At 39.9% G+C, this 27,986-nt stretch overlaps 1 protein-coding gene across 12 annotated transcripts in view; it reads left to right on the top strand.

The window, feature by feature from the left end:
- ELMO1 (engulfment and cell motility 1) overlaps nucleotides 1–27,986 on the top strand; it is a 317,584-nt gene that overhangs the window by 186,292 nt on the left and 103,306 nt on the right. For all 12 annotated transcript variants that reach the window (XM_084508954.1, XM_084508945.1, XM_084508956.1 and 9 more), the window contains one exon: nucleotides 19,802–19,938. In XM_084508954.1, the coding sequence (XP_084365080.1) occupies nucleotides 19,802–19,938 (137 nt within the window). The remainder of the gene's footprint in view (nucleotides 1–19,801; nucleotides 19,939–27,986) is intronic.

Raw genomic sequence — 27,986 nt, 5'->3', positions numbered from 1 at the left:
GCTCACCCATGCCATGCAGTGTTTTTGTGTTAACTGTGTCGAGCAATACTCTACTCTTTTTTTTTTTTTTTGTATGTGTGTGTGCGTGTGAATAATTTTTTTGTGTCTGCTAGAAGAAGAGTGTAGTTTTTTTTTTCATGTTGTTAAGCAGGAAGGATTGACTCAGAAAAACGGCTTTTATCAACACAAATCATTGTTTTCTAAAGTGGAAGAAGAAAGTTAAAAAAAAACAAAACAAAACAAATGCATATACATCACCCTCCAACTGCTTCCCATACCCCACCCCCAATACATTCATACCACAAAGTATGTGCTGTTGATTTTTTTCAGATTTATTTTTCTGTTGACTCTTGTGTTTATTAATTGTAACTAAGCCCATATTCTCTCCTACGTGACTTGGAAAGTACCTGGACTGCATTAACTAAAAACCACCCATTTGCTTGTGCCAGAACTGCCCTTTTCAGCCAGTCCAGTTATCTCTGACTTTGTAGGGTCTGATGGAGTCTTACCTGCATGTAACAGAAACACTTTATATTTTGGCTGTGGGTAAGGTACCATAACTGCCCCAAAATGTTACCTGTTACTTGTTCTCTACCTTTAGAGCATTTGAAAAGTTGCTGGTACGAATAGTAGTGTGATTCAAGAGTCTCTGGGTTCTTTTACACATGGCTGTAGATGATGAAAAAGCTTGTAGAAAAAGCTTGCCACAATTTTTTAATTATTACAAAAAACAGAATGGAGATGCTTTCAAGTGCCCAACCTCTTACTGAAGCCTGAGAGTTTATTGTTATTGTTTCAGTGCATATCAGTTGGTCTAATAGAATTGTGTCCTACAGCTCTTCCTCTGCTTGCATATTAGACCTCTGACAGGCTCCATTAGTGCAGCGTGAAGAATGACACCTTAGGAAGTCAATAATGAGAGAGAGAGAGAGAGAGTTGGTATTTTGTGTCAAAATGGTGAAACGTGAATCATTAATGCCTGGCTCATTATTATCAACAAAGCGTATCCGGTAGCAGGCATGCTAGCTGAACATTTATGCCATGATTCATGCAAAATGGAGATCAGCACCATTCATAATCAAAAATGGCCTAGAGGATATTTAAGAACAATAAATAAGCTTCCCCTGCGATATAAATAAGTCATTTTTAATGTCTCGCCAATAAACCTATCATAGCTAAACTACTTTTCATGGGGGTGTGGGTGTGTAATAAAATAGGAAGATTAATCCCATCCGCATGTGTTGGGCTATTCCACTTAGTTCTGTCTCTGGTGCAGTCAATGTGCTCACCTTGGAGCTGCTCTAAAAATGTTGAGATTGAGCAGATGTTCTCTTGCACTCTGTTAACAAACAAGTTTCCATTTCTGGTTTTATAAGGCTACTTGCCATAATAGTTCATCTCAAATGCAGCTCAAACTCTTTTAAGACTGTTTTGTTCCTCCTTCTCCTGAAATTACTATAGTTAGCATAACATGGCAAGCTGAAAAGAAGGTGATTTTGGGGTTACTCGCAGCTTTGGTTGATGAGAGTTTTAGGGAAGTCAGACACTCAGCAGCAGCATTGTTTGAGGGGAAAGGGGGAGGTTTTAAGCTGTAAAAAATACATTCACAGAGCAATGAAAGAGTCTTGCTTCTGGAAGGTTCAGCACAAGATATGGCAGCTGCCATCATTATGCAGTGCCTAGCTGGAGTTAACATTTCCCCGCATTTATGTAATTTAGAGATTTACTTTCAGAAATAAAGCACTGACTTTCGTAATCTGGTATTTAAACACGAGAGGTGACTATTAAGACTTTCTGTGGTGATTTATCAGAGAGTTAATCTCTTTAATAATAAAATCTCAGTCATCTATTTGGTAATACTGAATAATCTATTTAATAATAAAAACATTGTGCCTCATTTCTGAAGTCTGTTCTCTTTCTGTCAGTGAGAGCCTAAGATGTAGTTGACTTTACCCCACCTTGCTGGAGTAATGGAGAGCCTATTTGTTAGACTAGCTGAGCGGAGCCTCCTCCAGTCAAAGCTGAATTGAATTATAGGTGCCCAGGGCAAAGTTGTTTCTAACATACCAGTGGATTTATCATGAGAAATGAAACACATTAGAGCAGCTAAACAATCACTCTCAGGGGAAGAAAGGAAATACTATCCTTATAGTATATTTGAGGAAACTGAGTCCCTGGGAAACAGTTGTTTGGTATTGTTCTAGAGTTAGGAAAAAGAGCTTGCTCAATTCAGTCGCTGTCGATATATCCTAGTTCATAGTTAATGAGGAAAGCTTACTGAAGACAATACCGGTTTTGGTCCATCCCCACAGCAGTCACAGTGCAGAGGGGGGTTTGTGCTTTGTTGCAATACCAAATAGCCTATGGCAGAATCTGCCTGGAGTTGCAGCTACTTCAGCTGAAAGCACAATGCAGACTTCTAGAAATATGAAATCTTTACATATTGGCAATTTCATCGATGTATTTGCGAAGAAAGTAATTGAAAGTCGCAAAGGGGAAAAAGTAACACAGCAATATTCGTAATCGTTATGAAACTGTTGGAAAGTATGTTAGTTTGAGTGCAGGGAGTAATCTTTAATTAACTTTCTCATTTTATGCATTTTGTAAGTGTAAGTAATTATCATTCATTAAGACAGCCATGTCGGAATGATTACTGAAATATCTTGAACCATCCCTGACTTCTCTAGTGCTTGCTATGACCAATGATGTAACACCATCGTTAGTGCAGTTTGTAGTTGTAAGCAAAAAGTCTTTGTGGTGTTGTGCAGAATGAGCAACTTCAATTTCCTGAAAGGTAGGGTTTTTTCATGTATACACATGTGGTCAGTACATTTTCTGTGTATTCAGTGAATCAACGTTATTCAAGTTAGGGTAGAAAAAACTAATGCAGTTATGCCATAAGAGCCAGTCACTAAAAAGTAGCAAGCCTAGGCTTTATGATGTAAATGCAGAGAACAGTACTCTGCATGTACTGCTCTGCACTACTACTGTGAAGCTGAAAACGAAGGGTTAAACTGGATCATTGGCCATTGCAGGTAGCCACATCATAAATTCCCATTCATGGATTTATTGAGCTCCATCCCTGTACTAATTACCACTCTTCTCATTAAAAGGTTGGAAACCTTTTAATTTCCAACCTCAATATATTCAGTATGATTTTCAACCTGTTTATCTTTGTGCTAGCTTCGTTCTATGTTTTAATAGCTCTCTTCTTTCTTTTTCTCATCCCCCTCCCCCTCCATGTATTGATGTTATTTCATTTCAGCATTCATCCTACTAGATTAAATTAGCACAGGCATTTCAGCCTATTTCACTCATTTCATTCAAATATCCTTCTCCATTTGCTGACCATTATAGAAGTCCTTCCTTGCGTTTTGTTCTCAGTTAAGTTTCACATTGTGTGTACAGGGGACCAGAACTGCACAAATTTATTCCAGATTGTATTCTACATGTTCCTCGTATGGTGGTACTGCTACTCACTACCTGTGTTAGAATATCATTGCTTGTCTTGGGATTTTTGTCAAGGCTATGGCTCTGTGTACGAGTTTTTTTGTTTGTTTGTTTGTTTGTTTTTTCTCTGCTGTATTTTTTATAACTGATGAGTATCTGAGTGTGGCAGAAGTCTGTTCGTTTCTCAAAATCTTTCACTTGGCTCTATTCAGTTTCATAATGTTCTGACTTCTATGGGTCCCAAAGTCTTTTCTGTATTGCGATCTGATCTTCTGTGGTGGTTTTACTCAGGTGGACAGTCAAGCTGCACCTCAGCTGCTCTCTCACTCCCCTTCCTCAAAGGGGAAGGGGGAGAAAATATGATGCAAAGGGCTCACGGGTTGAGATAAGGATGGGGAGATCACTCAACAATTATTGTGACAGGCAAAACAGACTCACCATAGGGAGATAGTAAGATTTATTGCCTATTACAAACAAACTAGAGAAGTCAGAAACAAAGGAAACCAAAAGCACCTTCCCCCCATCTGCCTTCTTACACCTCCTCCCCCCGAGCGGCACAGGGGAACGGGGGAATGGGGGTTGTGGTCAGCCTATGGTACTTTGTCTTTGCTGCTCCTTCACAGTCACTCTTTTCCCCTGCGCCATGGGGTCCCTCCCACGGGATGCCATCCTTCCGGAACTAAGCCTGCGGGGGCTGCCCACAGGCAGCAGCTCTTCAAGCACTGCTCCCACACGGCTCTGTCCCACGGGGTCCATCCATCCATCCCCCAGGAGCAAACTGCTCCAGCACGGGTCCCCCACGGCTGGGCGGCAGCACCCCCCAGACTCCCTGCTCCTGCGTGGGCTCCTCTCCACGGGCTGCAATTCTGGCCTGGGGCCTGCTCCTGTGGGGGCTCTTCATGGGCTGCAGCCTCTTCCAGGCCACATCCACCTGCTCCACCCGGGAGCAGGCCTCTTTCCCTCTCCCTCTCTCTTTCTCTTTCTCCCTCCCTCTCTCTCTCTCTCTCTCCACAAGTGTTTACAAATGTGGTGTTTTTTTTTTTTTGTTTTTTTTTTGTTTTTTTTTTTTTCCCCTTTCTTAAATCTGCTCTCACAGAGGGTGCAAACAACATCGCTTATTGGCTCAGCTCTGGTCAGCAGTAGAGCCCTTATCTGACATGGGGCAGCTTCTAGATTCTTCTCATAGAAGCCGCCCTTATGGCCCCCTGCTACCAAAACCTTGCCACGTAAACCCACTACATCTTCCCTTAGGATACCATCAGCAGGGCCTCCTGCTTTGGGATCCAGCAAATTTTGTGGAGGTACTCCTACATTTTGTGCCACTGTCTTTAACGAAAGCATGCTTAAAAAGAGTCCAAGACTAATGTTAGAGAAATTCCAGTAGTACTACTTTTAGCTTGTAACTCTCCTTTTCTTTTTGTCATTTCCAAATTTGGCCAGCATCTCATCCGCCTCACCAGTTCTTGCATGAAATCCCATTTTCTCCAGATGAACTAATGATTTTCTGTCAGGCACAGTGTTATATCAAAATATATTTTTAAAACAAGTCAGGTGCAGGAGAACTAATCTGTCTGCACTACAGATAAAGTCCACCACATTTCACTCATGAGAAACAATAGTTATTTTGTCAAAGGAGATTAGATGAGTCAGACTTGATCTCTTCTTGCTACACCTGTGCAATATTTATTACAGTCTCTGTTCACCTCAGTATTCTTTTATTTACTTTCCCTCAAAATTTGTTCCAAAGCTTTGCTTGTTATTAAGAATAGCCCTGACAAAAAACAGTTTCAGCTTCACATCTCCCCCCCCCCCCTTTTTTTTTTTTTTTTTTTTTAAGGTGTAACACTGTGTTTGCTTTCCTCCTCTCAAAACATTCTCATACAATGAATTTATTAAAAATCTGTCCCTGCTTGCAAGGCCCTGTGTAGCACAGAGGGGAAGGACTTTGTGAGTTGGAGGTTAGCCTTTCCGTCCCCCTGTGTTGAGCACAGGGCCCTGTGTATCAGGATCTGTGTATCACCCGGGTGGTTTGATACCCTAAATAGGGTGCTTCTGGGAGGTGACAGATCCCTTATCTGCTTAGGCAGTGATGCTGCTTGGGCTGGGTGTGCACTGAAGTAGCTTGAGCTGTGCTCCAACTTGTATTGTTGAAAAGCTCTGATAGTTTGATATCACATCTTAAAAAGCTTGACTGTGCTGAGCTTACTTTCAAAGGAATTTCCTTCATGTCTTTCAGGCATGAGGAGCTTTAACTTCCTAGTAAATCTACTCAAGAGTAGTGAAATCCCTAGCATTGTTTGGAAGGGCCCTGGGCTTCTCTAAAATAAATGATAAATATATATTTATAATGTAAGGAGAAATCAGTTGAGTCTATTTTGAATCAGCTTCAATTTGAGCTTGTCTGCTCACTGAAGTTATTCTGCTTCAGTTTTAGCACAGGCTGCTCTGAACATGTGGCTAGTCAGTGTCTTGGAGGGGCTGTGGTGGTGGGAGAGGTGCTACCTCTGGTGCCACCGTCTCTGCTAGAGCCAAGGCACCTTTAGTGCTGTCCCACTGAGCCCCACATCTTGCCAGCTCCCAGCTCTGCCTGATGGGATGGAAGACCCAGAGGACTGAGCTATGGCAGTGAGAACAGGAATGGTGCTAATACTCAGTTTGGCAAGCAAGAGATGGAAACTCATAAGAAAAGACCAGTGAAGCCCCCTTTTTCCCTCTTAATAAGTATGTTTGCCCTGCCAGAGGGGCAGATACATGCAGTGAGACATGCCACTGAGATTACCAGAACAAATACAGCTTGCAGGTATTTTTTTGTAATAAAAACAACATAGCACTTTGTAGGAGAACAGAAATCAGCGCTATCACCTGCCAGTACCCATGAGGAGCTCTTTGGCTGATGGTTACCTCTGGCAGGAGCAGAAAAACTTGCACTGAGTGGATTTTAATTCCTCTTGCTCAACTTGTCCCAGCTGAAGGCTGGGGTTTCCATTTTCAGTGGAGCTGTTACTCTGAGCTGCTAATGGCAGTGCACCTCGCAGTTCTGTGCCAGATTGCGCTTAGCAGAAGTTTCTGAGTATTGAACCAGGTGGGATTCAGTCTGCAAAAAAACGACAACAAAGATTCAGAATAGTTTCAATTTAGACTCTGGTCAATCCCTTGCTGGGAAAAATTTCTTGCTGCTGAATTTTAATTGACCATAAGAGAAGTTTCTATTACTACTCTCAAGTTGAAACGGGAAGGGAATGATGTTTTGTTTTTCTCATAAAGCCAGTCTGATGTTTTGTTTGCCTTAGTGGTTTTGAAACCAATATTTCTAATCTGTCCTATTGGTGATGAAGACATTTAACTATTTCTCCCCAAAAGCATTTGAAATCTTAATTGTTTCTTGTTGGTTTCTTTGGTAATGTTACTTCAGTAACTTTTCACAGCAGGCTGGCCAACTGTTTCCTTTTCCAGATGTATTATTGTACAATTTTTAAATAGATGCAAATAACTTATACATACAGATTTAAGACCCGATCAGATTCATTCAAGAGAGATTTGAAGAATACTTTCTGAGGGTTTAACAATGTTTTTTGGAATGAATTGATATTGTTTAGCTTGTGTGATGAACCAGTTTATTTTAACAAAGCAAGACTAGTACACTTGGCTCTTATGCAATGTCTCTTGAGACATGACTGGGATAATGCTTTGAAAAAAAACAGCCAAGCAATAATCCTAAATTTTGAGAACTAATTTTAAACTGGAATGTAGAAGCAAAGAGAAGTCCTGTCTGAGATGATTTTCATTTTTTGTGCCTGAAATTGCCAAGCGTCTGCAATGAGAGCAATAGGAGAGAATTTCTAAACAGCTTAGCTTAGTTTATTTTTCAAAAACAGCCATAGTCCAACAGAGAAATCTCAGCTGAAGGTTTTTGCTTGCATTTTCTTGGTTCTGAGAAATCATTATTTTCATCTTTGTAAGTCACAATTCTGTGATTCTCATACATACAGACATATTTCTGGGGTGAGTAATAATACGCTTGGGAAAATAAGACCCTCAAGGAAAAATTAAGACAATTACTCATGGTCAGGGTGGAATAAAGTGATAGGAAAGATATAACTGTCTTCAGAAACCTCAAGGCATGATGTAAAAATTACTTTATTCTGTTATTCTAGTCAACAAGGACAAAGCAAATAATGGATTTACAATACAAAAGAGAAAATGTATATCAACAATGACAACAAAAAAGCTTGAGACTAGATAAGTAGTGGAACAAGCTACAAGGGAATACTGTGCAGTTATTAACACCAAGGATGTTCTGGCTTAGACCAAATTTCCTCCTTATTAAACTAATTCTGATAGTTTACAAGGATGTGACCTCTGCAAGTCTTAATGCATTTTCTGGGCCTCTTTCCCAGTCTTCCCCACATTCACTTCATTTATACTCAAGGGCTTTTTACACCAAGCATAATGAGAAGAAAACCCACACTCCTTCATTTTTTCCTGAACTAGGTGATTCTCTAAGCTTCTTTATAACCTAAAAGGTTTGGCGTTATAATGAATTACGGCTGTTAATATTCAGTGCTAATACCTCAGGATATAGAACAGGAATAATTTCTAATATGTTTGTGCTCTTCAAAATACATTTAAGCAAAAGAGATATTTCCCAGACTAAAATACAGTTATAACTGTTTTTTTTTTTACCCAGTATGACTGAAATGCTGATTTTATTTTTCAGCCTATAAAGAAGAGCAATAAAATACAGTAGGTTGATTTACAGCCTAATTAAACATACCTGAAACATACCTTTTCATGACAGTAGTTTTGCCTATCTGAAATTATGCTGTGACAGCCGTGGTATCAAATGGCCATGTTCGTATTAGTGGGTGAAGTGTAAAACTCCATTAGAGTAGCTTTTGAACTGAATGTGCCACTTGGAAATGTGCTGTATAAATAGCTTCTCTAGTTGCTAAGCCTGTGGTCTAATTAACTTGATTTTGCGCGTGCATCTCCAGAAGTTAAATGTGACATCTGAAGATTAATGTTAACTAATGTCCTTCTAGAGACCGATGTTCACAAAGCTATTTGAAGATGCTTGGCACCTATGCAGTGCATTGTGGTAATGATCTCTAATAAATGCACTAACAAGCAGTGGGGTTCAATGTCTCCTGGGCAGCTTGCACCCTATCATGTGACTGTTACATCTTTTCTGTGAGTAGTAATTACTCAGTTTGGTCTACGTTACACGAGTATGGTTCAGCAGTTTTATTTTTGTTCTGCTAGGTTGTCTTTGGGAATATAGTCCAGATAGTTAAAAGCATAATTTACAGATTAAGACAGTTTGTAGGGGGAGAAAACAATTTAGGCAGTTGTGGCTAGATACCTAAGATGCATTTTTCACAGTGAGTTAATGACCTTCACCTCAGCAAGACCAAGTGGCTTCCAACAGTGACTGAGTTAACGGGGAGAAGCAAGGTTTGCAGTTTCCTACAGATTACTAGATCGTCACTGCCTCACTTAGCACTGCTGGTTGCCCACAGCAGATCTAGAATGAAATAGCAGATGGACTATAGACCAGGAGATGCACCCCTACTAGCCTTCTCTGACTTCTTTGAAAATACATGCAGTGCCACCACTAGATCACAAGATTATTGCAGCCTTGCTTAGCTCTGTTAGGGTGTCACCAGCCTGCGGTAAATTGCATTGGATTTTCCTGTACAAATGGGTATACAGTGGTAGTTTTCTTCTTTTCCACTATTCACTTTCACAAAGGGGAAAAAATGTTATTTGGGAATTTTCTGCATATATGTGTAATTATATAGAGAGTCATAAAATCATTTAGGTTGGAAAAGACTTTCAAGATCACGTCCAACCATCGTTATATTTTAAGGGAAGTACACAGTTTGTAGGGATGCAGAAGGAAAGAGAGCATTGCTAAGGTAACTTGTCCTAAATGGAGCTGAAGCAGTAGTGGTGATACTGCACATCATTATAAAGAAGTGAAGGAGAGCTAGTAGGGGTGCATCTCCTGGTACTTGAGCAAGCAATATAGCTTCAGCACAGTTCAGAACTAGATCTGACATGAAAGATGAGCTGTTATTTCTCTAGGATGTGTGATACAGTGCACTTCCCTCACCTTAATCACAGGCAATTATTTTTTGTACTGATACTGATGTCATCTTTCTCTGTTTCTCATTCTGTTACCTTGTTTGGCATTTTGAGTATACCCAGTCTTGATTCACAGCAAGTGGTTGAATTCAGAGCATTTTTATTGCCTTTTCTGAGATGGCAGAGGAACTAGCCTAAGTTTAGCTTTTTCCTTGTTTTCTAGATAACTGATCATTTTCCCTCCTCCAGCTTCTGCACTTTGGTAGCTCGCCTGATTGACTAGGCAGAGGTATCAGGCAGCCAGCCTCAAACCCCACCAGGGTGGCATTGAAGGCAGCCTAACAGACTGTCACGAAGGTGTACCAAAGGAGGCATAACACATGTACTGACACCTCTGACAGTGAGTGCAGAGGGCTTGCGGCTGGCCTGTGCCAGCTCTGCACGAGTAATTCAGTTGTAACCTTTACTTCTTTATAGAGGAATGACTGGGTACCAGGAAAAAGTCGTCTCTTCCTTCCTGGCTTGCCTGCTTGTTTGTTGCCTTCTCCATATGCTCATTTGTTTTTCTTCCTTGCAGTTCTCCTGCTGTTGCTCACTTGTAAGATTGAGTAACAGGGAAAAAAAGTGTTTTTCCAACTAGTTGTCTTGCACAATGACCACATCTTTCTTTGCATTGTCATTTTAAACATTTGATTTTAATGAGGAGGCCTGTAGGAGGAAAAGAGGAACGTGAGCTGCTTAGACAGCAAGAAGGGACATAAAATAAATAATAATAATAAAAAATCTGTACTCTTCTCAGGTTACCATTTGCAGTGTTTTTCTGAAGGTTTTCACAGGCTCCTTCAAGTTTTGCTTACAGATGGAGCCCTAGCCAGCCTATTTAAGGCAGAATTAATTTTCAGTGACAGCTCCTCTCTTGTGAATCGAACAGCATGGTTTGTATTTCAGATGGTAACTAGAGTATCTTCTTGATGAAGTGTCTCAGAGAAGGTCTTTGGAGAGGCATAAGCCTGTACCTGTAGTACAGTCTCTGTAGCTTCCTAAATAAAGGAAATGGGTAATTAGAGGTAAGCGTGCATATTAGCAAGAATCCTTTACAGAAGACAAGCAACAAGCTGGTGCTCTCTCAAACAGTCAGAGTAAGAAGTGGAAAGTCAGTAATCCTGCCATGAAAGGTAATCCACTGCTGTACTGCTCAAGGGGACGTGGAGGAGATGCATGAGTGGAAGTAGGACAGGTGGCTACTTCTGACTCCAGCCCTCAGTGATCTGGGTTTGTGGTGATGGAGCAGTTAACAGAAAATGCGCCAGAGCATAGCATTTAGGAATAAACTTTGCCAGTGGGTATTGCAGGGCTAAAATGAGTGGTTACACAGCGTAACTGGCTGCCTTTATGCCACTCTTTATGAACACTGAGAATATCCGCCTCCCCCATTGTTGCTGTCATTCTTCTTGATTTGTCTGGAGATACGGATGAGGCCAGTTCCTATGAATATTTAGGAGAAAAAGGCTGTTACAGGGAAGGGAGTAGGGTGTCAACATGTAACAGATGTGATAAGGTGTTTCCCTGGATGGGTTGGAGCTTGGCTGGCCTTCTGTAAATGCCTCTACCTGTGTTCGTTGTTCTTCAAGTAGACAGTCCGCAGGCTTAGGAATTGTCTGAAATGCTTTTTTTTTTTTTTTTTAAGCTTTCACGTACCCGTTGTGTGCTTTGCAGGATGTCAGGAATCTGACAAAGCAGCGGTGCTAGCCTGTGTAAGAAATTTTTGCATGCTATGCCTACTTGTTAAACACTATTTTGTAGATTCTGCTTGATAAGTGTAATTCCTTTTCAATCTGTATTGTTTACCAGGAGTGACCACAAACATTGCATAGTCCCTAATTAAAGTTATTGTGTTAATTGGTTAACAGGCTTTTACATTGTTATTCAGGAATACTGTAAATATGCTGGAACGTAATTGCAGATCTGTGCTTGCACATCTGTGTCTCTTTTTTCACAAAAGATATAGGTTTGGGTTGTGTTTTTTTTTTTTTGTTTTTTTGTTTTTTTTTTTTTTTTGGTATGATGAGCACAAGCCCTTGGTTTTTATACCATTTCAACTGTCATAGTTTTCTCCTAGAACTGAATGACAGATTTGAATGAAGTGCACTCTCACCTCTGACGATGATGCTCCAATTTATCCACCAGGTTTCAAGGCCATGTTTTCTTGCTGTTATTGATCACTGCTCTTTTATACTGGAAGTAGTGGAGGAGTGAAGAGGGAAGTCGAGTACTTTCCTGTTTGGCCAGCAAAGTGCTATGACACATTGTAGAGGCAGTTTAGAGTTATTCATATCTAACACCTGTTTTATCACAAATAAAAATAGGCTTCTTTGGAAAGAAATGGGAAACCCTTATCAGCACGACACTGATTCTCTGCAATCTTTTTCATTTCCTTGTTGTGCATAAGAACCTTTTTAGTGACTTTTGATTTTCTGTTTACATTTCTGAACCACGGTTCAGAAATGTTTGGTCTTCAGGTCCTTTGTAAGTAGGCTAGGTGCAGTGAAATCTCTGTATTGACTGATAGTTGCAAAAGGTATCACTTTTATAAAGTCAGTCTGTTGTGTGGACATCGCTGGCTGCACTGGTTTCTTTCTGTTGTTCATCATCAGCTCTGGATGTGGAAGGGTGAATCTGTCTGGGTTTTGTTCCTCAGCCTCCTCTTTATGGACATAGCACAATTGCTGGCTCTCAAGCACTGGATCTGTTGGTAATAGTTAAGTGTGGGGCTTTACTGACTTGTGCTGCAGTAGTTAGGATTCTTTCATTGCTTTGATTTGGGACAATGAGAAAGGGGAATTTTTAAATAGTGTCTCCTTTCATTAATGATATCTTGGGGAGAGGAGGCATGTTTCTCATACAGCAGTAGTCACTTTCAAAGTAAATCTGAGTAAAGTAGTGAAGCACTTCAGTTTCCATGTGCTGTAAACATCCTAGTCATGCCTGTCTCATCAGGCTTGAGGTTTTGTGGAATCCTCATTTTTCATTGCCTAGTGAAATTATTCTCAGCCTAGAAAAAGGAAAGCTAAGAGACCGTAGGAAGCCTTTTATAAGTACTTTTCCTCCAGCTTCTCTCTATAGCTCTCCCAGTGAGAAATCTCATTGGTTCAGAGAAATGCTGTTGCCTTGTATCTCTATGAGGAGATTGAGTTGGTGTTTTTTGCTACATGTTAGCAAAAACAAGTCTGACTCTTCCAAGTCAGTATATGGTTAGGTAAGGTAAGCTGTTAGATGTTTTCTGTAACGATGTATTTCTAGATAATTTTGCTGCTCTCAAAATGCTATTTACCTTGTTAAAATGGGAGCATTTTTGCCCTACTTTACATGATCAACTTGTCACTTTCCCAAATACTGGTGTGTATACTACTTCGGTGCTGCAAATGCCTAGTGAATTTTGGGCCTCTTGAGCATGCCTACATTGGTTCTTAGCCTCTCTTGGACTGAGGTTATCATGGTAACCAGCTGTGTAGGATCCTCTTTTGTAGCAAATAGAAATGAGAAGCAAAATGAATTCTTAATTTTCACTTGAAAAAGGGATTTGGAGTGGTTCCTGATACCCTTCTCAGGAATTCTGCATTTTCACAGACACACACACACCCCTGGGGAAACTTGTGGCACATCTTGCACAGTTCCTTGGTCCAGTGAGCTTCTTATCCCCTTCTAGTTTCAATGCAGGCAGAACAAAATTCTCAAATAATTCATGTAGGTTTGAAGTTGAACAAATGCAGCTTAGCTCTTTGTATTGCTTTACTGTGTCCTGAAACCTAGGTGCTTGTATCTTACCGTTGCAATTCAAAGTAAAAAAGACCAGTGGCTTTTGTTCGAATAATAATCAGTCCTTCTAAACTACACTGTTCCCTAGGAAAGACAATTACACAATTGACAGCAATATTACCACGTTATTACACTGCCATTGTTCGTGACTTTCTCTGCCTTAAAGTATGCTGTTTCCCTATCATGTGAGAGAAGGGTAGCCAAAGGTTTTTGCTTAAATTATTGCCAGCAGACTACAGGGATCAATGGTGTAGATAACTTGGCAATTGCAGTATTTCTGCAGTATTAGGTGCACTTTTTCTTACGTACTGTATGTGTTACTGAGAGAATTTTTGATTGCGTATATAAAAATGGTCATGGCAGTAGTTATTTTTACTTTATCTCATCTTCAGGGAGAAGCAGAAATTAGTGTTCCTCCTCCTGAGAGAGCTAGTGAGAATTAGTTGCTCTTTGGTTGTCTTCTGTTATTGGCAAATAATAATCCCAGAGGAGGCCATGCCAAGTGGAGATGATATTTCCAAGGTCTGTATTGCACTATTCATTTGTGGATCTTGCTGCACTTCAGAAACTGCATTGGATCATTCTGCCACCCCCCTCCTCCCCCATCAAATATTATCATCTCCATTCTGTGAGAGGGGGGGAAACAACATAGGGGATAAATGACTCACCCAGAATTCAGCAGCAGCTCTGCAATAGAAGAGACAGATCCATGTGGAGACTCGATCACACAGATTCCAGATCCCTGTCAGACAGAGACGTGTTTTGGAGACCCCTCTCACTGGAGCTTTGCAAACCACTTTCCAAAGGCTCTGTGTCACTGATTCCCTCATCTCAAAGCCATGCTGATGGAGGCAATTTCAGGATTTTTTTTCTTGATGTCTTTCTTGGTATGCAGTATCTGTTAATACCACCCCCAGTGCAGAGCTTACGCCTCACCACAGGGTCTGTCTGTCCCTTTACATGTGACAGCATTAATACCGGGTGACCATATTTATATGGCTGACTGAATAAATTGATTGATTCAAGCTCTCTGCCTGCTTTTGAAATATTTGAGAATACACAGCAATGTTATCACTTTCATTATCTACTATGGAAAATATTTTCTTCTTGTGTTTTGTACACCACTTGTGCATTGTTGACATCGGTGACAAGGTTTTTCATATGCGATTAGTAAATGTCTTTGATGCACAATCCCAATATGATGGCTTGAAGCCTTAAATTTGCAGAGGAGTGGAAAAGCCACTGAAATGTCAATCTGCAGGGGAACTAATTGCACAGATTGCAGAGGAAGTAGGCTGTGGAGTTTTAAAAAGCATTAAACCTTTTTCTGCCTGTGTTGCATAATTATTAATCAAGGAATTATTTTGAGAAAACTTAATGGAAGCATGTAGTTTTAATTGCTGGCTAACATATGGCAGTATAACTTTTGCTGTCCCTCCATTCTTAGTAGGAATGTGAGCTGAGTGTAAGATGTGAGCATAGCTCTTGTGGTCATGTCATACAGTTGTTTCATGGCCAAGGATTTGCAAGGATTTCTAGGATCCTTGTCTTCGCATACAGTAGCAGAACCCAAGCTAAAATGTTAGAGTTTACTTATAATTTTTTAGGATTTTTATTTAATTTGAGCATAAACTTGTAGACTGCATTCTATCCTACTAAAAAAATAATACGTTTGGCCCCTGAGATGGTATTTCTATTTTTATTTAGTATGCCAGAGTATTGGCAGTTTTTCTTCTGTAATGCAGTGAAGTTAAGATTTTGCCACCTGAGGAAAAACTCTGGGTGTCATCTTTTAGATTCTTAGCAAATGCAAAGGCTGAGCATCTTATGAGTTTTTGCCAGGTCTTATTGAGATGCTTTTGCATTATCTCTTTAAAAGAGATCAGAAGTCTTTAAGACTCCTGCTTCCTGGAAAATGACCATTTAAGTTGCTCCCAACTTGCCCCCCCTGGCATCATGAATAGATTTTGAAAAGAATGTGTTAAGCGTTTTCCAAATTTCTAACGTTCCTCTTCATGATAAAGACTGTTAGTTATTATTTCACTTTCATTCCAGTATAACCTTCTTCATTTCTTGCATTCAATCAGAATAACCCTATGTCACTTTAAAGGTGTGGAGAATGAGTGTCTAGTATCAACAGAGTGGTTTAACAGAGTCAGGAGGAAAGCAGAGGTTTTTTAAGATCAAGGGCAGTACCTTGCCTAGAGGGGTGTATTATTGTGTCTCTGTCTGTTATGGTAGCTTGGTGGGGAGAGAAGGATTATCTTTCTATTGCTTCCAAGTATTGTGCAAAATAAATCTAAAGAGAAAAAAAAAAATCTATTCAGATTATTTTTCCCATTCCAAGTGGAACATTTGTATGAACATCTACAAACAATTCATTTCTTAAGGTAGAGGGAAAGATGGAATCAGTACTGTATCCCCCAATCTGTGTGTTTAAGTAGAAAAGGTGTCAGTTCCAGCTATAGGTTTGCAGCATTGCCACCAGCTTCTGATGAACGGGTAGCCTTTGGTTCATACTGGTTTGGGCTGTGAGGAGGTGACGCACCCACCTAGTGTCTGTCTGGTGCACTTGTCCTTTCCTGGAATCTGTCCTGCACGCAGAAATCCCTTTTGTCTGTATTCAGTTCACCAAAGCAACTTTGAAATGTATATCTCTGCTGTACTTCAAGTTGAACAGTTATTGAAACATCATAATGTAATCTGTGCCCTTCCAAGACAGGCTTATGCAAATATGCAAATACCCAACTGTTCTCAGCACAGCTAGAAGAAATTTGGCTCTGATGATGTTGTTTCTCATGGGAAAAAGCATTCAGACAAGAGGTAAAAAAATGAAAGTATAACTCTTCTTTCTCATTTTTTCCCCTGTTGTTTCCTACTCATCTGCAGAGGGGACAAGACAACATATCAAATTCATTTACCGTTTGAACAGTCAGGGATGCTTGAATGTATTTCTCATAATTTAGAAAATGAACTGACAGACACAACTGTTTTGGATAGACACTAAAAATATACACTGAAAGGACTGCATAAAGTCTCAGGTAGAAATTAGCTTTTTATTTTATTTATTTTTTATTTCTTTTATTTTTTGTCCAGTGCAGTATCTGATGAGAAATGAACTAAGCTTCTTCCTCAAAGGCACAGCTATAGATCAGCTAGAAGCTTGAAGGACTACTTAAATCCCGATAGGTGGCACATTGATCTATGGCTCCAAGAATTGTGCCAAGAAAGGAAAATCAACAAGATCTTCACCTGATTTATGTAGGCCAGACTTTTCTTCTCTGACTTGCCTTTCAAAGGTGATCTCACAGAGACGTAATTAAAACTTGATGAAGTTATTAAATAATCATGATGATTTATGTCCCTATGCTGCAACCCTGTATATGTTTCTGTGTTGCTCCCAAATGTGGCAAGTTCTTGCCTGTGAAAATGAAGGTTAGAGAGTGCCAGGCTTCAGGCCAGAAATTTTTTATGCAGCTCTTTTGTGAAAGGTCTCCAAATCATTCTAACACTGGATTGCTGTTTACAGTTTGTCAAACCGGAAGTTAGTGAAACAAATCAATGAAATTTTTAATCAGTAAAACTCAGAAGCCTCTAAATTTGCCCACTTTGTAGAGAGAGGTGATACTCTGACAGTGGAGATGCTGACTTGGGGCTGGAGATAGCAGGGTAACACCAGAAGTTGTTACTCAGTCTTAACTCTGGCCTAGAAACCACTAATAACACAGTATTGCCTTTTTCTTCATCCTCATCTTGCTTATACAAAGGAGAAAGAAAGTATTGAGTCAAGGGTTATCTTTCATTAGATATTTAACCACAGCAGAATGTAGGCCTGGCCTGAGTTGCAGCCTATTGATATACTATAATATAAACATTGCTGATGTGCTTCATTTGTGAGGTTTCTGTTGAATTGGATTATTTGGACTACTATTTTTACGACAAACAAGAAGCAGCCTTTGAAGTCGAATATGGATTTTTTTTTCTCTTCTGTCTGGATGCTAGTGGGAATTTTGAAGAAACTATTTCTCATTTGTTTTTGAATTTTTCTTAGCATTTGTTTTGTGCTTTAAGACATTGATCTTGTTTTTTTTTTTAACAGGCCTAACTATCTCCATGTATATCAATACCAGCAATTTTCTACGCTTTCCTTTTTGGACTGAAAAGACAAGCCACAATATGTTGTCTAGTTATATAAAAGGTGGGGGGCTAGCACCTCTGATTCTGCATGCAGAGTAGTCAGCATTTTAGATACAGTTTGGAGCTGATTATCATAAGGAACATGAGTTAGAACTGATAATCAAGTTTCTGAGAATCCCTAGCCTTTCCATTAATTTTGATTTATTGATTTTTTATGAGTAGGAGCAGAGATAAGCTCTGGCTCTGAGGAGGATCAGAAAGGCCAGTGTGTGTCGACGTTATTGCATTGTTTCGTGCTGTGATTTATACAGTGAAGGTACTGGCTGCGTTCTTCAGCTTGGCGTTATTTTATTTCTTCTCATCATTATAGTATTTCATGACTTAAAGACAAGTGCCCTCTGAGAATCTGTTCTGTTGTGTCTCTAACATTATTACAGGCTGAAGGCCTGATTATTGGAAGTGCTGAGCCCTTGCAGCTTCAGCTGAATGAATGGAAGCTGAAGGTGCTCTGCAAATCATGCCTGAGGCATTTTGTTCTCTTAAAGTGATTGAGCCTTACCTCATAAATATAGGTCTCTGCTTCGACAAATTCCCTGTTGACTACACATCCTTTGAAGTAAATTGAGATTATTTGATTAGAATGAAACCTATGCTCCAAAATTAACTCTCACCCTCACTACATAGCTGAGGAATTGATTAGATTTTAGTAAATCTGGTGTTAAAATTAACCCTCAAATTTACAATTAAGCTTCAGAGTTTTGCTTTGCAATTGGAAAGCTGCATCTTGGGAAAGATCAGAAACCCTCTTTCTTGGGAGCTTCAGGTGACTGCAAGCAGAACTTGGGTTTATATGGCAGCAGGTACTGACATGGCAGAGGTAACTAAATGTGCTGAAAGGGAGGGGTTGTGGCTAGAAAGAGGTACCAATACCATGAGGTTGCAGCTTGTGCAAAGAGTCGGCCTGCCTGCTTCATTCACATCCTCTTGCAGAAAGTTTTCATTCTAATTTTTCCAGTTCCACTGAGAGAAGGCAAATATCAGGCAGTGAGTGATGCAGCTTCAAGAAAAGGGGTGTTGTATCCCAGAGCTGAATACTTCTCCCATTCTTGAAGAGAATGAAGCCTACCTAAGCTGTGGCTGTTTGATCCTGAAGGAAGGGAAGATGCTGCTATATGGACATGTGAATGACTGCTGAAAAAGACCAAAAGAGTACTGATGCAGAAGTGAAAGATGAAGTTAAGAGTTTTAAGGATAAAGTATATGATGAAGGCCTTAGTCAACTTGACTTTTTTTTTTTTTTAAGAGCATAAATGTGAAACCTGCTGAGGTGGCACTGTAAGTCATGGCAGGGTTCTAAAGATCCTTTTCTGTACTTCTCTAAAGCCCCTTCTGTTCCCAAGTTCCTCAGGCAGGCCAAGAGGTCAGCATTGCTTCAGTCCTGCCATTAAATTTTGAAAATCCATTCTTCTCACAAGGCGATTCACAGTCCTGTCAAACTGAACTCTTCCTTTCTGGGATCATCATCACTATACTATTATTTTATTCTGCCTTTCTTAAAGCCAGTATTTGATTTAAAAAAGAAAAAAAAAAAAGTTGTGGGTTGTTTTTTTTTGGTGGATGGGTGGGTTTTGGTTTTTTGGTTGCTGTTGTCGTCCTGTTTTGTCCTGCCCCCACCACCCCCCTATCTCAGATAAGGGGCACATGACATAAGATCAAAAGATTCAAAGAACAATTTGAATCAGTTATATTTCCATCTATATGTCTCTCTAGATTTCTTTGTTTGCCTCTGTGGTATATCCATATAGAATATGGTAGCTCATCTACTGTATCAGCAGACCTTCACGTTACACTGTGTACTTTGATCTAATATTGTGTTGTGACTGATCAGGTTTTGTATTTGGTTCTCAGACAATATGGTGCATGCTGTTAGCAGTGGGGAAGGCTGTTACTTCGATGAGAAGGCTTGTGTTTCTGTCTGTCCTTCTCTGTCCTGGCCTGAATGACAAACCTTGGCACAAACAAAGCACCCATTGAGAGAATATTCAGGGAAAAGGGTAGTTGCTTCCTCTTGCTCTTTCTGCTGGTCTCATACAGGGAGGCACTGTGCTATGTTTCATTGCCTTTTAAGACTGTAGTCCGAGGGTGGATTTTCAGGATATTCTTTTGACACCCTTTGCTACTAGAACTAGGATTCCTGTCCATTATGGTACTCACTAAAGTTTACGGCTGGTTGTATTTTATTTTTGTTTGTTTTTGGTAGTTCCTGCCTGTAAATGTTTTATTCCACTGCCCCTTGTTTTTCTGTTTTTAGCCAGTGAGACCTGCAATGATTTCCATCCCATGTTCTTCACCCATGACAGATCATTTGAGGAGTTCTTCTGTATCTGCATTCAGCTCTTGAACAAGACATGGAAGGAAATGAGGGCAACTTCAGAGGACTTCAACAAGGCAAGAAAAGGGGTGGGGAGGGAATAACTGGGCAGGATGTTGAAACAAGGCCATGTTTTCTTCCCTAGAGGCACAGGGATTTACTAATTCCACTTCTGCTGAATACTGTGATGTGTCTTCTCTTCAGATTCTTCATACATCAGAGGGGCAGCATTTACAAAGCAGGGGGATTGAAAAAGGTCTATGAATCTCCCTTACACCTCCCACAGTATAAGGGAGATTCATAGACCTTTTTCAATCATGTTACACTGCAAACTGGAAATACAAACCTGGCTTGAGGGTATATTCTGCCTTTTTATGTTAGCAATATTATGCTGAAGTGCTGCAGCCTCTAACGTTGTAAATAATGCAAACAGACTGTTGCAGTGATAATTGTGTGCATCCCTTTCATTTCATACAAGAACTGAAATAGTAAAATATTAAAGAGTGGGCGCAAACATGACAAAGTGCTGTACAATCTGGCCAGCTGAAACAAACCAAAGCAACCAACCATCAGTATTGCACCCTTTTCATTGTATGAGAAATCTGGAATTTTCAGACAGTCATATGACTGACAGCAAAGGTGTGGAGAACAGGGGTGTCTGTCTTAATGGGCTCTAGAAATCCTAGTTTAACTCTCTAACATACCAGGAGGCTGAACAGTATCTTTGGCATTTTGTAAGAATGACAAACTCATGTTTTTGTGTCCTGCTGGCATCTCTGTCTTTGTTGGGAAGCTCTGTATCTTGCGCCTCTCTGACTGAGATCGAATGTTGATTATAGGGATGTTGGTTGAGAATGAAAAGGGAGGCAGCTGCATTGTGTCAGCATGTTCCAAAGAAGTGCTCTGATACCACCAGACTCAAACGCTATGCGAGAGCTAGTAAGAATGATTGTGCCTACCTTCTAACTGGAGCTGTCTATTAATGAAATTATCTAAATGTCCTTTTTCCACTGCAAAAGGAAGGTGAATCCTTCAGACACAGTGTGGAATAACCTGTGTTGATTTCTTTTTGGTAAGATAGCAGCAATACCTGAAGCCTGGCAAAACAGAAAATGGAAGTCCAAAGTGCCTGCTGTTGTAGCTAGATAACCTAGAGGCTTGTTCTTGTGTAGAATTTCTGACACATTTCTTATTCCAAATGGTACAAAGAAGAGCAAAAGGAGCAATGATGAGATATTCCACTGAAAAGTATAGCAACCTAAAATCAAAGGCTTAAAAGCAATAATCTTTTTTATAAAATACTACTTTATATTCTGTGGTTGTTTAAAACAAACGGATTGATAACTGCCTGTTGCTTACAGGCCTTCTGTCTCAGTAGAAAAAGGATTTGTGTATATAAGTTTCCACAACTTGAATTTGAGTATTATTAGTTATTGAATTATTATTATTAGGGGAACAAAAAAATGTTCTATTTCTGGCAACAGCCCAGATCACCCTGAGAGAAAGTACAGAAATGTTCTTGTCTGTGTTAGATACCACTGTAGTGGTACACAAGGTAGTTTCTTCTCTGATCTGGTAAGTTAGTTATGTTTTAAGTTACTGAAAATCCTGTGGTTTCACCGAGCAACTCTTGAAGGTTGAGCAGGGTAGGCAGTAGGTTCTGCTGCCTCTGTCACTGAAGATGTAGGAGGATGTTGCCCCTTTAACTCTATGGGGCAAATCCAAAACATGTGCCACCAGCCTACTGAGATTTGTGTATGGTGGGTGCAATTGGTGAGATGCTGGTCCAGTATCTTCTTCCTGCTGTAAAGGGGAGGGAATACTAAACTCCCATGACTGTCATTTCTAGCAGTTCAATAGTTATGTTCTGCCTATCTGAATCTTTTCTTTTAGTCACAAGGAGATTTTTGTGCTCTTTATCCACTTCAAATGGCATGTGGTGGTGATGTGCATTACTCAGCTGATATCCGTCTTAAAGGGATCTGTGAGTAAAGCAAACCATGTTGTTGTGTGGGCTTGTGAAGCACTTCTGGATTTGTGGAGGATTCGATGTTATGTAGTGGTACTCCAAGGTTTACTCATCTGGTTGGTGGCTGACAGCTGCCAGTGCTGATGGCTTTACCGAACCACACAACACCATTTTTAATCCTTACCTGGCAAACAGCTTTGGTTTTCGTGGCATGTTAATATTCTTTCTTCATCCTTTCTGAGTGCTAAGGGTACCTGTTTTTATGCAATGAGTTTTTGCAAACTTAGCAAGTGAAGGTCATGTGGACACAGGGAACATTCAGCCCACACTTTCAGGAGTGAAGGGGAATAAAGCAGGGGCCTTAGAAGATGCAGTAGTTCAGCTGCTGTGAAAAGTTCTCTTTTCTCCTCTCTTTGTATTACCATTTTTCAGTTTCAGTAACTTGATTGTAATGGTAATATATGAAACACCACTTTTCTACAGTTTGCTGTCTACCTGAGTGATGGGATTGTTCATTTTCTTCCTTCCTTGCTTCCTACCCCAAAATCTCCAAAACAAAATCAGAAGCTCCCAATATGCTAACTCTTTATTTAGACCTAGAGATTGCATTTAAAAGCTAATCTGCTTGCTTTCATCTTTAATCATAATCGAAGAGAAGGAGCTTTTTTGTTGAACTTTTGATTAATCTCCATAGATTGTGTATGAGAGGTGGTAGGAGGTCTGTGTGCGCATATGAAGATTTATTTCCTCATCTCCTGCACTTCCTCGCCAAGAGAAGTGAGGTGATTGAATACTTCCCCACTTCAGTTCTTATTCTCAAGGGCTTTTTAAGACACAGATTGACTTTCTTTTGACGATAATACTGTATACTGTGCCATCGTGGTTCCTCAGTCCATGTTCTGGAGATTTCATATAGCTTCTTTCCCTTCCTTTTTTTCTTTATTTTCTTTTAGAGTTTTTTAAAAAATATAAAGGTACTTTGTTCACAGTTGGAAAAATGCAATGATGTTTTAGTGAGACATTTATGATCCCATGCTTTGTCTCTCTGATTCTCATTCATTAAAACAGACACATTTGTCAGGCTCAGCTCTTGCATTAGCAAAACTCCTTGGATCTCTATGGTGATAGTATGATACTGTCAGACCTAAAACCTTTTTTACAGTCTCTCAATATACTCGTAGATTTCTGAATAGAATAATTCAGTCAGGCAGCTAAGCTTATATTATGTCTGTATAACATTTTAAGACATGCATAATTCATGTCTGGTGAGTTTTCTAGAGAAATTAAGATGCAATAGGGTAGACAGATGTGCAAGTGGCAACAATTCCATTTGAAACCTTTTTGTTTTCCTTTGAGTCTGCAGTTGATCAAAGGACACGTTCAAGCTCTTTCCTCACAATCATATATGAACAGACAGCATGGTTTATGACTTTAGAAATGTAAAGCTTGGAGACAGGATTATATAATCTATGTTTTATTGCTGCAAAAGAAACCATTGTGTATAGAGGTTGGAGACAGTGATGACTATAAGAAAGTTGAATGGATTTATCTTATACTCTAGCATCTAGAAACTTTCATCACCAACCTGCCCATTTAAATAGGTGTTGGTTTTTCCTCCTGGAGGTCTAGCTGTTCTCTGCTCAGCCTGCTCGAGGTAACCAGGCCCTGCTGTTACACAAGCTATGATGTACTGACTGGTTGATTTTTTGTTTAACATGTTTTTAACATGATGGTAAATGGAATTCAAGATACCTGCCCCACTGTAAAATTCCTCCCATGGGGCCAAATTAAAGTACGCTTCTAATGGAAAACTGTGTTGATCACCACTAATTTTGCTTAGGTAAATACCCCTGTGTTGCCCTAATGAAGATTTACATTGAAAGAGGGAACCTGTGTTAGTGATCTTCTTGTAAAATACACCTATTGTATATTGTGAGATGAGGAGACCACAGATGGGAGAACATGCAAGGGAAAAGATTATCCTCATCTCTGTTCCCCAGATTTGTCTGATGCTTTTATAGGTTTGAAGTTCACCTGCTGATAGGAAGAAGGGTGAGCAAATGGGTTACCTTAATTGCAGGGCCAACCATAGTTTGTCTTGTTAGACCTGAAGGACAATATGAACAATTTGCTAGTTCTGTGCCTAGGGCCATCTTAAAAACAAACAAACAAAACAAAAAGCAAGGAGAATAAGAATTAAAAATACTGCTTCCAGCACCAATATGTAAGAAAAAATGAAATTCCAATTTACCTACTGAGGTTTCGAAGCTGCTTTGTAGAGAATGGGCACTGTCGTAGCTGTTTTTATTAGTCTTTCATTAGTCTATGAGGTAGCTTTAGGTTTTTGGTGGCCCAAAAATGACTAGTCAAAACAAGACACAGTTTATTTTTTCAGCACAAATGAAGCTGAGTAGAAGACACCAAAACTGAAAAACTTTGAAAGTTCTGTGCTGCTTGGTGTTTGAAATCAAAATCTACTGCATTCACTGAAACTGTAGATTTAGGGAATTGGAAAGCAGAGGAAGGCTGGCTAATGATGCCACTGATGCATTTTTCTCATTACTGAGAACTCTATTTTGCCCTCTGACCATGTGTTTGAGATCATTGTAGTATAAAATACGAACTTTTAAATGTTCTGTGAAAATTTGTTTTGTGTTGCTGTAATGAGAAGAAAATTCTCAGAAATGCCCCAAACCCTTTGATTTCAGCACCTTGGCAAAGCTGGCTTTCGTTTCACAGCAGCAGAGCTGCGCACCCCGGAGCAGTCGTGCTTGTGGTATCTGTATCAGTGATGCACGAAACCTTAGCACTGGGTTCCCTTGCAGGAGAGGGGTCTGCTCTGCGAGGTTATAATATGTGTCTCTGATGGGTATACACAGGGAAACACTGTGTTGTGTGGTAATCAGTATAGTAGATATTGTTCACGGTGGCAGCAGATGCAAACAATAAATGCCCTACGTGAGTCCTGTAATTAAACACCAAAACAAACAGCAAGGCACTTGATAACCACAAAAGATGTTTATTGCTTATGCTTGGACCCTGTGAATATTTTTCCTTGCTCTGTGACAAGATAACAGAAAAGGTAACCAAGCGTAACATAAAAATGAGAAATACCATTTCTTTGCTGGATGGCTGCTCAGAAGTGCCATGCCACAGGTTTCTCAGCTTCTCAGTGTTGTCACACTTTCAGCAGCTAGAGGATGAATAATTGCATAAGGCTGGGTTCAAAGTATGACTAAGTGTTCATGGGCAGGATTTTAAGGAGGGGAACTGTGCAGGTGGTGTTTTGTGTGGAAACAAGTGTGGTGGGCCAGCACCACTGCAGGGTAGGCCAAGTCGGCCATGAGGAAGCAGAGGCCTGTGGGGGTGTTTGGAGAGCATCAGGACAGCAACATGAGGTGGCTGAGGCAGAGGAGCTGTCGCCTGCTTCTCTGGGTCCCCTGCAAACAGGGGATGCTCTAGGGGTAGACTGTTCAAAATGTCCCCCTCACTGCCATCTTGTCCCAGTTTTAGGTGCTAGGCCTTGCCACTCGCAGCAGGCCCAGGAGGAGGAGTGGGTCTCCTCCTGCTCTCAGGTGATCCCCTCCAGCAGCACTAAACAATACCCCTCACTTTTCTCCTCAATAAACCCATTTTACAGGAGGCAAAGGCACACAGACCCCAAGTGCCTTGACAGTGAGGCAACAGCAGGGCCAAAAGCAGAAGCAGGGCGTCTGTGCTGCAGCCTCCTCCATCACCTGTACCACAGCTCCAGCCCTGTAGCAATGCCTGTGTGTGTGTCCTGCTGCTCAATTGAAGACCCATTACCTTAAAGAAGAGAGAAAAATTAGTTCAACCAAAGCCACTTGCAAGTAAAATCCTTTGGTCAGTCTGTGAACCTGTTTGTTACTTGCTTTTCCTTTCAATGATAAAGAGGAATGAAGAGGGTGGTAAATAGCTCTTCCACAGATGTTCTTCAAAGCAGGTGGTGTTTTCTTGTGGGTGTTTCACCAGCCTGAAGCAGATGCATTTCAGTTCTTTTGAGAGCACTGTTGGAAGGCTTCTGTTGGTGTTTTACCTGTGGGAAAGGCTGGGCCGGCAGAATGATTGCAGCTCTCTTAGCTTTATTGCACCTTCCCTTGGCAGTGCTTTGTTTATATCAGACAGGGATACTGCAAATAAATTATTTTCACATAGAGTGAATTCGGTATTCCCCAGGCTTAGGCAGATTAGCGCAAATTAAATTCCACACTTTCACACCTGAGGCCATTAGCACTATATTAGCTCATATTGGAAACAGTTAATTGCCATAAATATATCGTGTCAATAATTGTGTAATGCATGAATTTATCAAAAACATTTTTTAGAGCAAGATGTTTTGCAAGTCTGCTGTGTATCTTATGCAGAAAATGTGACTGTATTTGCAGGGTGATATTTTTCAATTATAAAAAGGAATCTCCTAGCAAAGCATAATTAGGGACAGGAAGGTTGTCAGGTCTATTGCATTAGTAATCGCTTGCTTAAGATGAGTCTGTTTTAAGCCGTGCAGTTTAATACAGCATAGGGAGAGCCTTTTTAAGATCTTTCTCTAGCATTTGGTCAGTGTTTCCTCTGTACTTTTCATGGCCTGGGTATTCTAAGTTTATTCCTTCATCAGCTGCTCATTTGGGAATAGCAGTGTTTCAGCTTCTCCATCTCTGCTCTCTGTACATTCATCCACACCTGTCAGATCTCAAAATGTGTCCCACTGTGTTTGTCAAAGTGAGTTTGTCTGCTGCTTCTGGCTGCATGAACCTTGAGGAGGGGTGTTTAAGACTCTGAAGATACAGTTGTCCATTTACTGAGGGATCTGTCTGTAAAAATCGGATATTCTGTCTGTAAAAATCGGGGTATGAATATTTAAACTTTAAAAGTTTAAATATTCATACCCCAAAGGTTGTGGCTGTCAAACTCAAAAGGAAACTCAAAAGGAAGGCTGTCAAACTCAAAGGAAAGGAACAAGTATATTGTGTTTTTAAATGTAGCTAATCACTTCCTTTTGAGATTTTTTTCAGTGTTCATTATCACTTTCAAGAATGCAAATACATTTAAAAAACATTAGAGGTAATTTGTGGAATATAAATTCTTATGCTGGATAATGAAGCGGAAAGGAGAGATGCACTCACCCTTTCTCTGCACTTCATAGCTCATGAGCTGATTTACTAGTTTAAAGATATTTTTTTTTCATTAAAAGTAGTATCTTTACTACTTCCTGTCTTTGCCAGATTGCTTTGCAAGTCTTTAATAGCAGGGTCATATCTTGTTATTATCCTAGCTGAACTATGTTTCTCCAGTGATCACATATACAACAATTTCATGGAGGTAATAGGCTTTAAAAGGAAAAGCATTTTAAAGCTGAAATTTTGTGAATTTATTTTCCAGTATGGAAAAAAAATATATAAAAAGAGATGGATTCTTCAAACAGAAATTAAAGAAATGAAAGGATGTGTGAGCAAAGCATCTCTTATTATTTGGTTAAGAGGAAGGAAAAAAGGAAAAAAAAAAAAAAGTAAAATCTATTCCTTGGTCAGAAAGTTTTTTGACTTATCCATTCATCAGTGATGAAAGTCACCCTTGGTTTCAACAGTCAAATCTCTTATTTATGAAAATCTTGTCTTCACTGGTAGAGTGGATTTTATCTCCCTGCTTTCTAATGAAATCTGTGAGTTACTGTAAAACACATGCAGATCTGCTTAACACCCTGTAGATGGCAATTTTTAAAACTGTTGGTACTTAAGATTTTCAAAGTGTTCTTCATTTTCATCTCTGTGAGTGCTGATCAAGCTAATAAACATCTCAACCTTCAAAAAGATGATTGAGTGGAAAGCTGGATAACCAGAGGAGAAAAGCTGAGTGTAGGTTATCTGTGCTAACCACTTGTTTTGTGCTCTGTAAGAATGTTTTCCACTGGGAAAGAATTCTTCGCTTGTGTTAGTTGCTGAGATAAATGCTATAACCTAACTGAAACTGTCACCAAAGCAGCATATTTTGTGATATTGCCCCTGTCAGTCTTGACTTAAAGTGTAGATAATAATCAGATCCTGGGAACCACTCTTGTCTCTGTATTTTTATTTCTTCTTTCTAGGATATGTTTTTGTAGTACAGTTAAATCAGAGGTGCATGGCATATGGCTTTTTG

Source organism: Aythya ferina (assembly GCF_964211825.1).
Source record: "Aythya ferina genome assembly, chromosome: 2".
NCBI lineage: Eukaryota > Metazoa > Chordata > Aves > Anseriformes > Anatidae > Aythya > Aythya ferina.
Note: the sequence above shows the minus strand (reverse complement) of the source record. Positions and strands in the feature narration are given on the sequence as shown.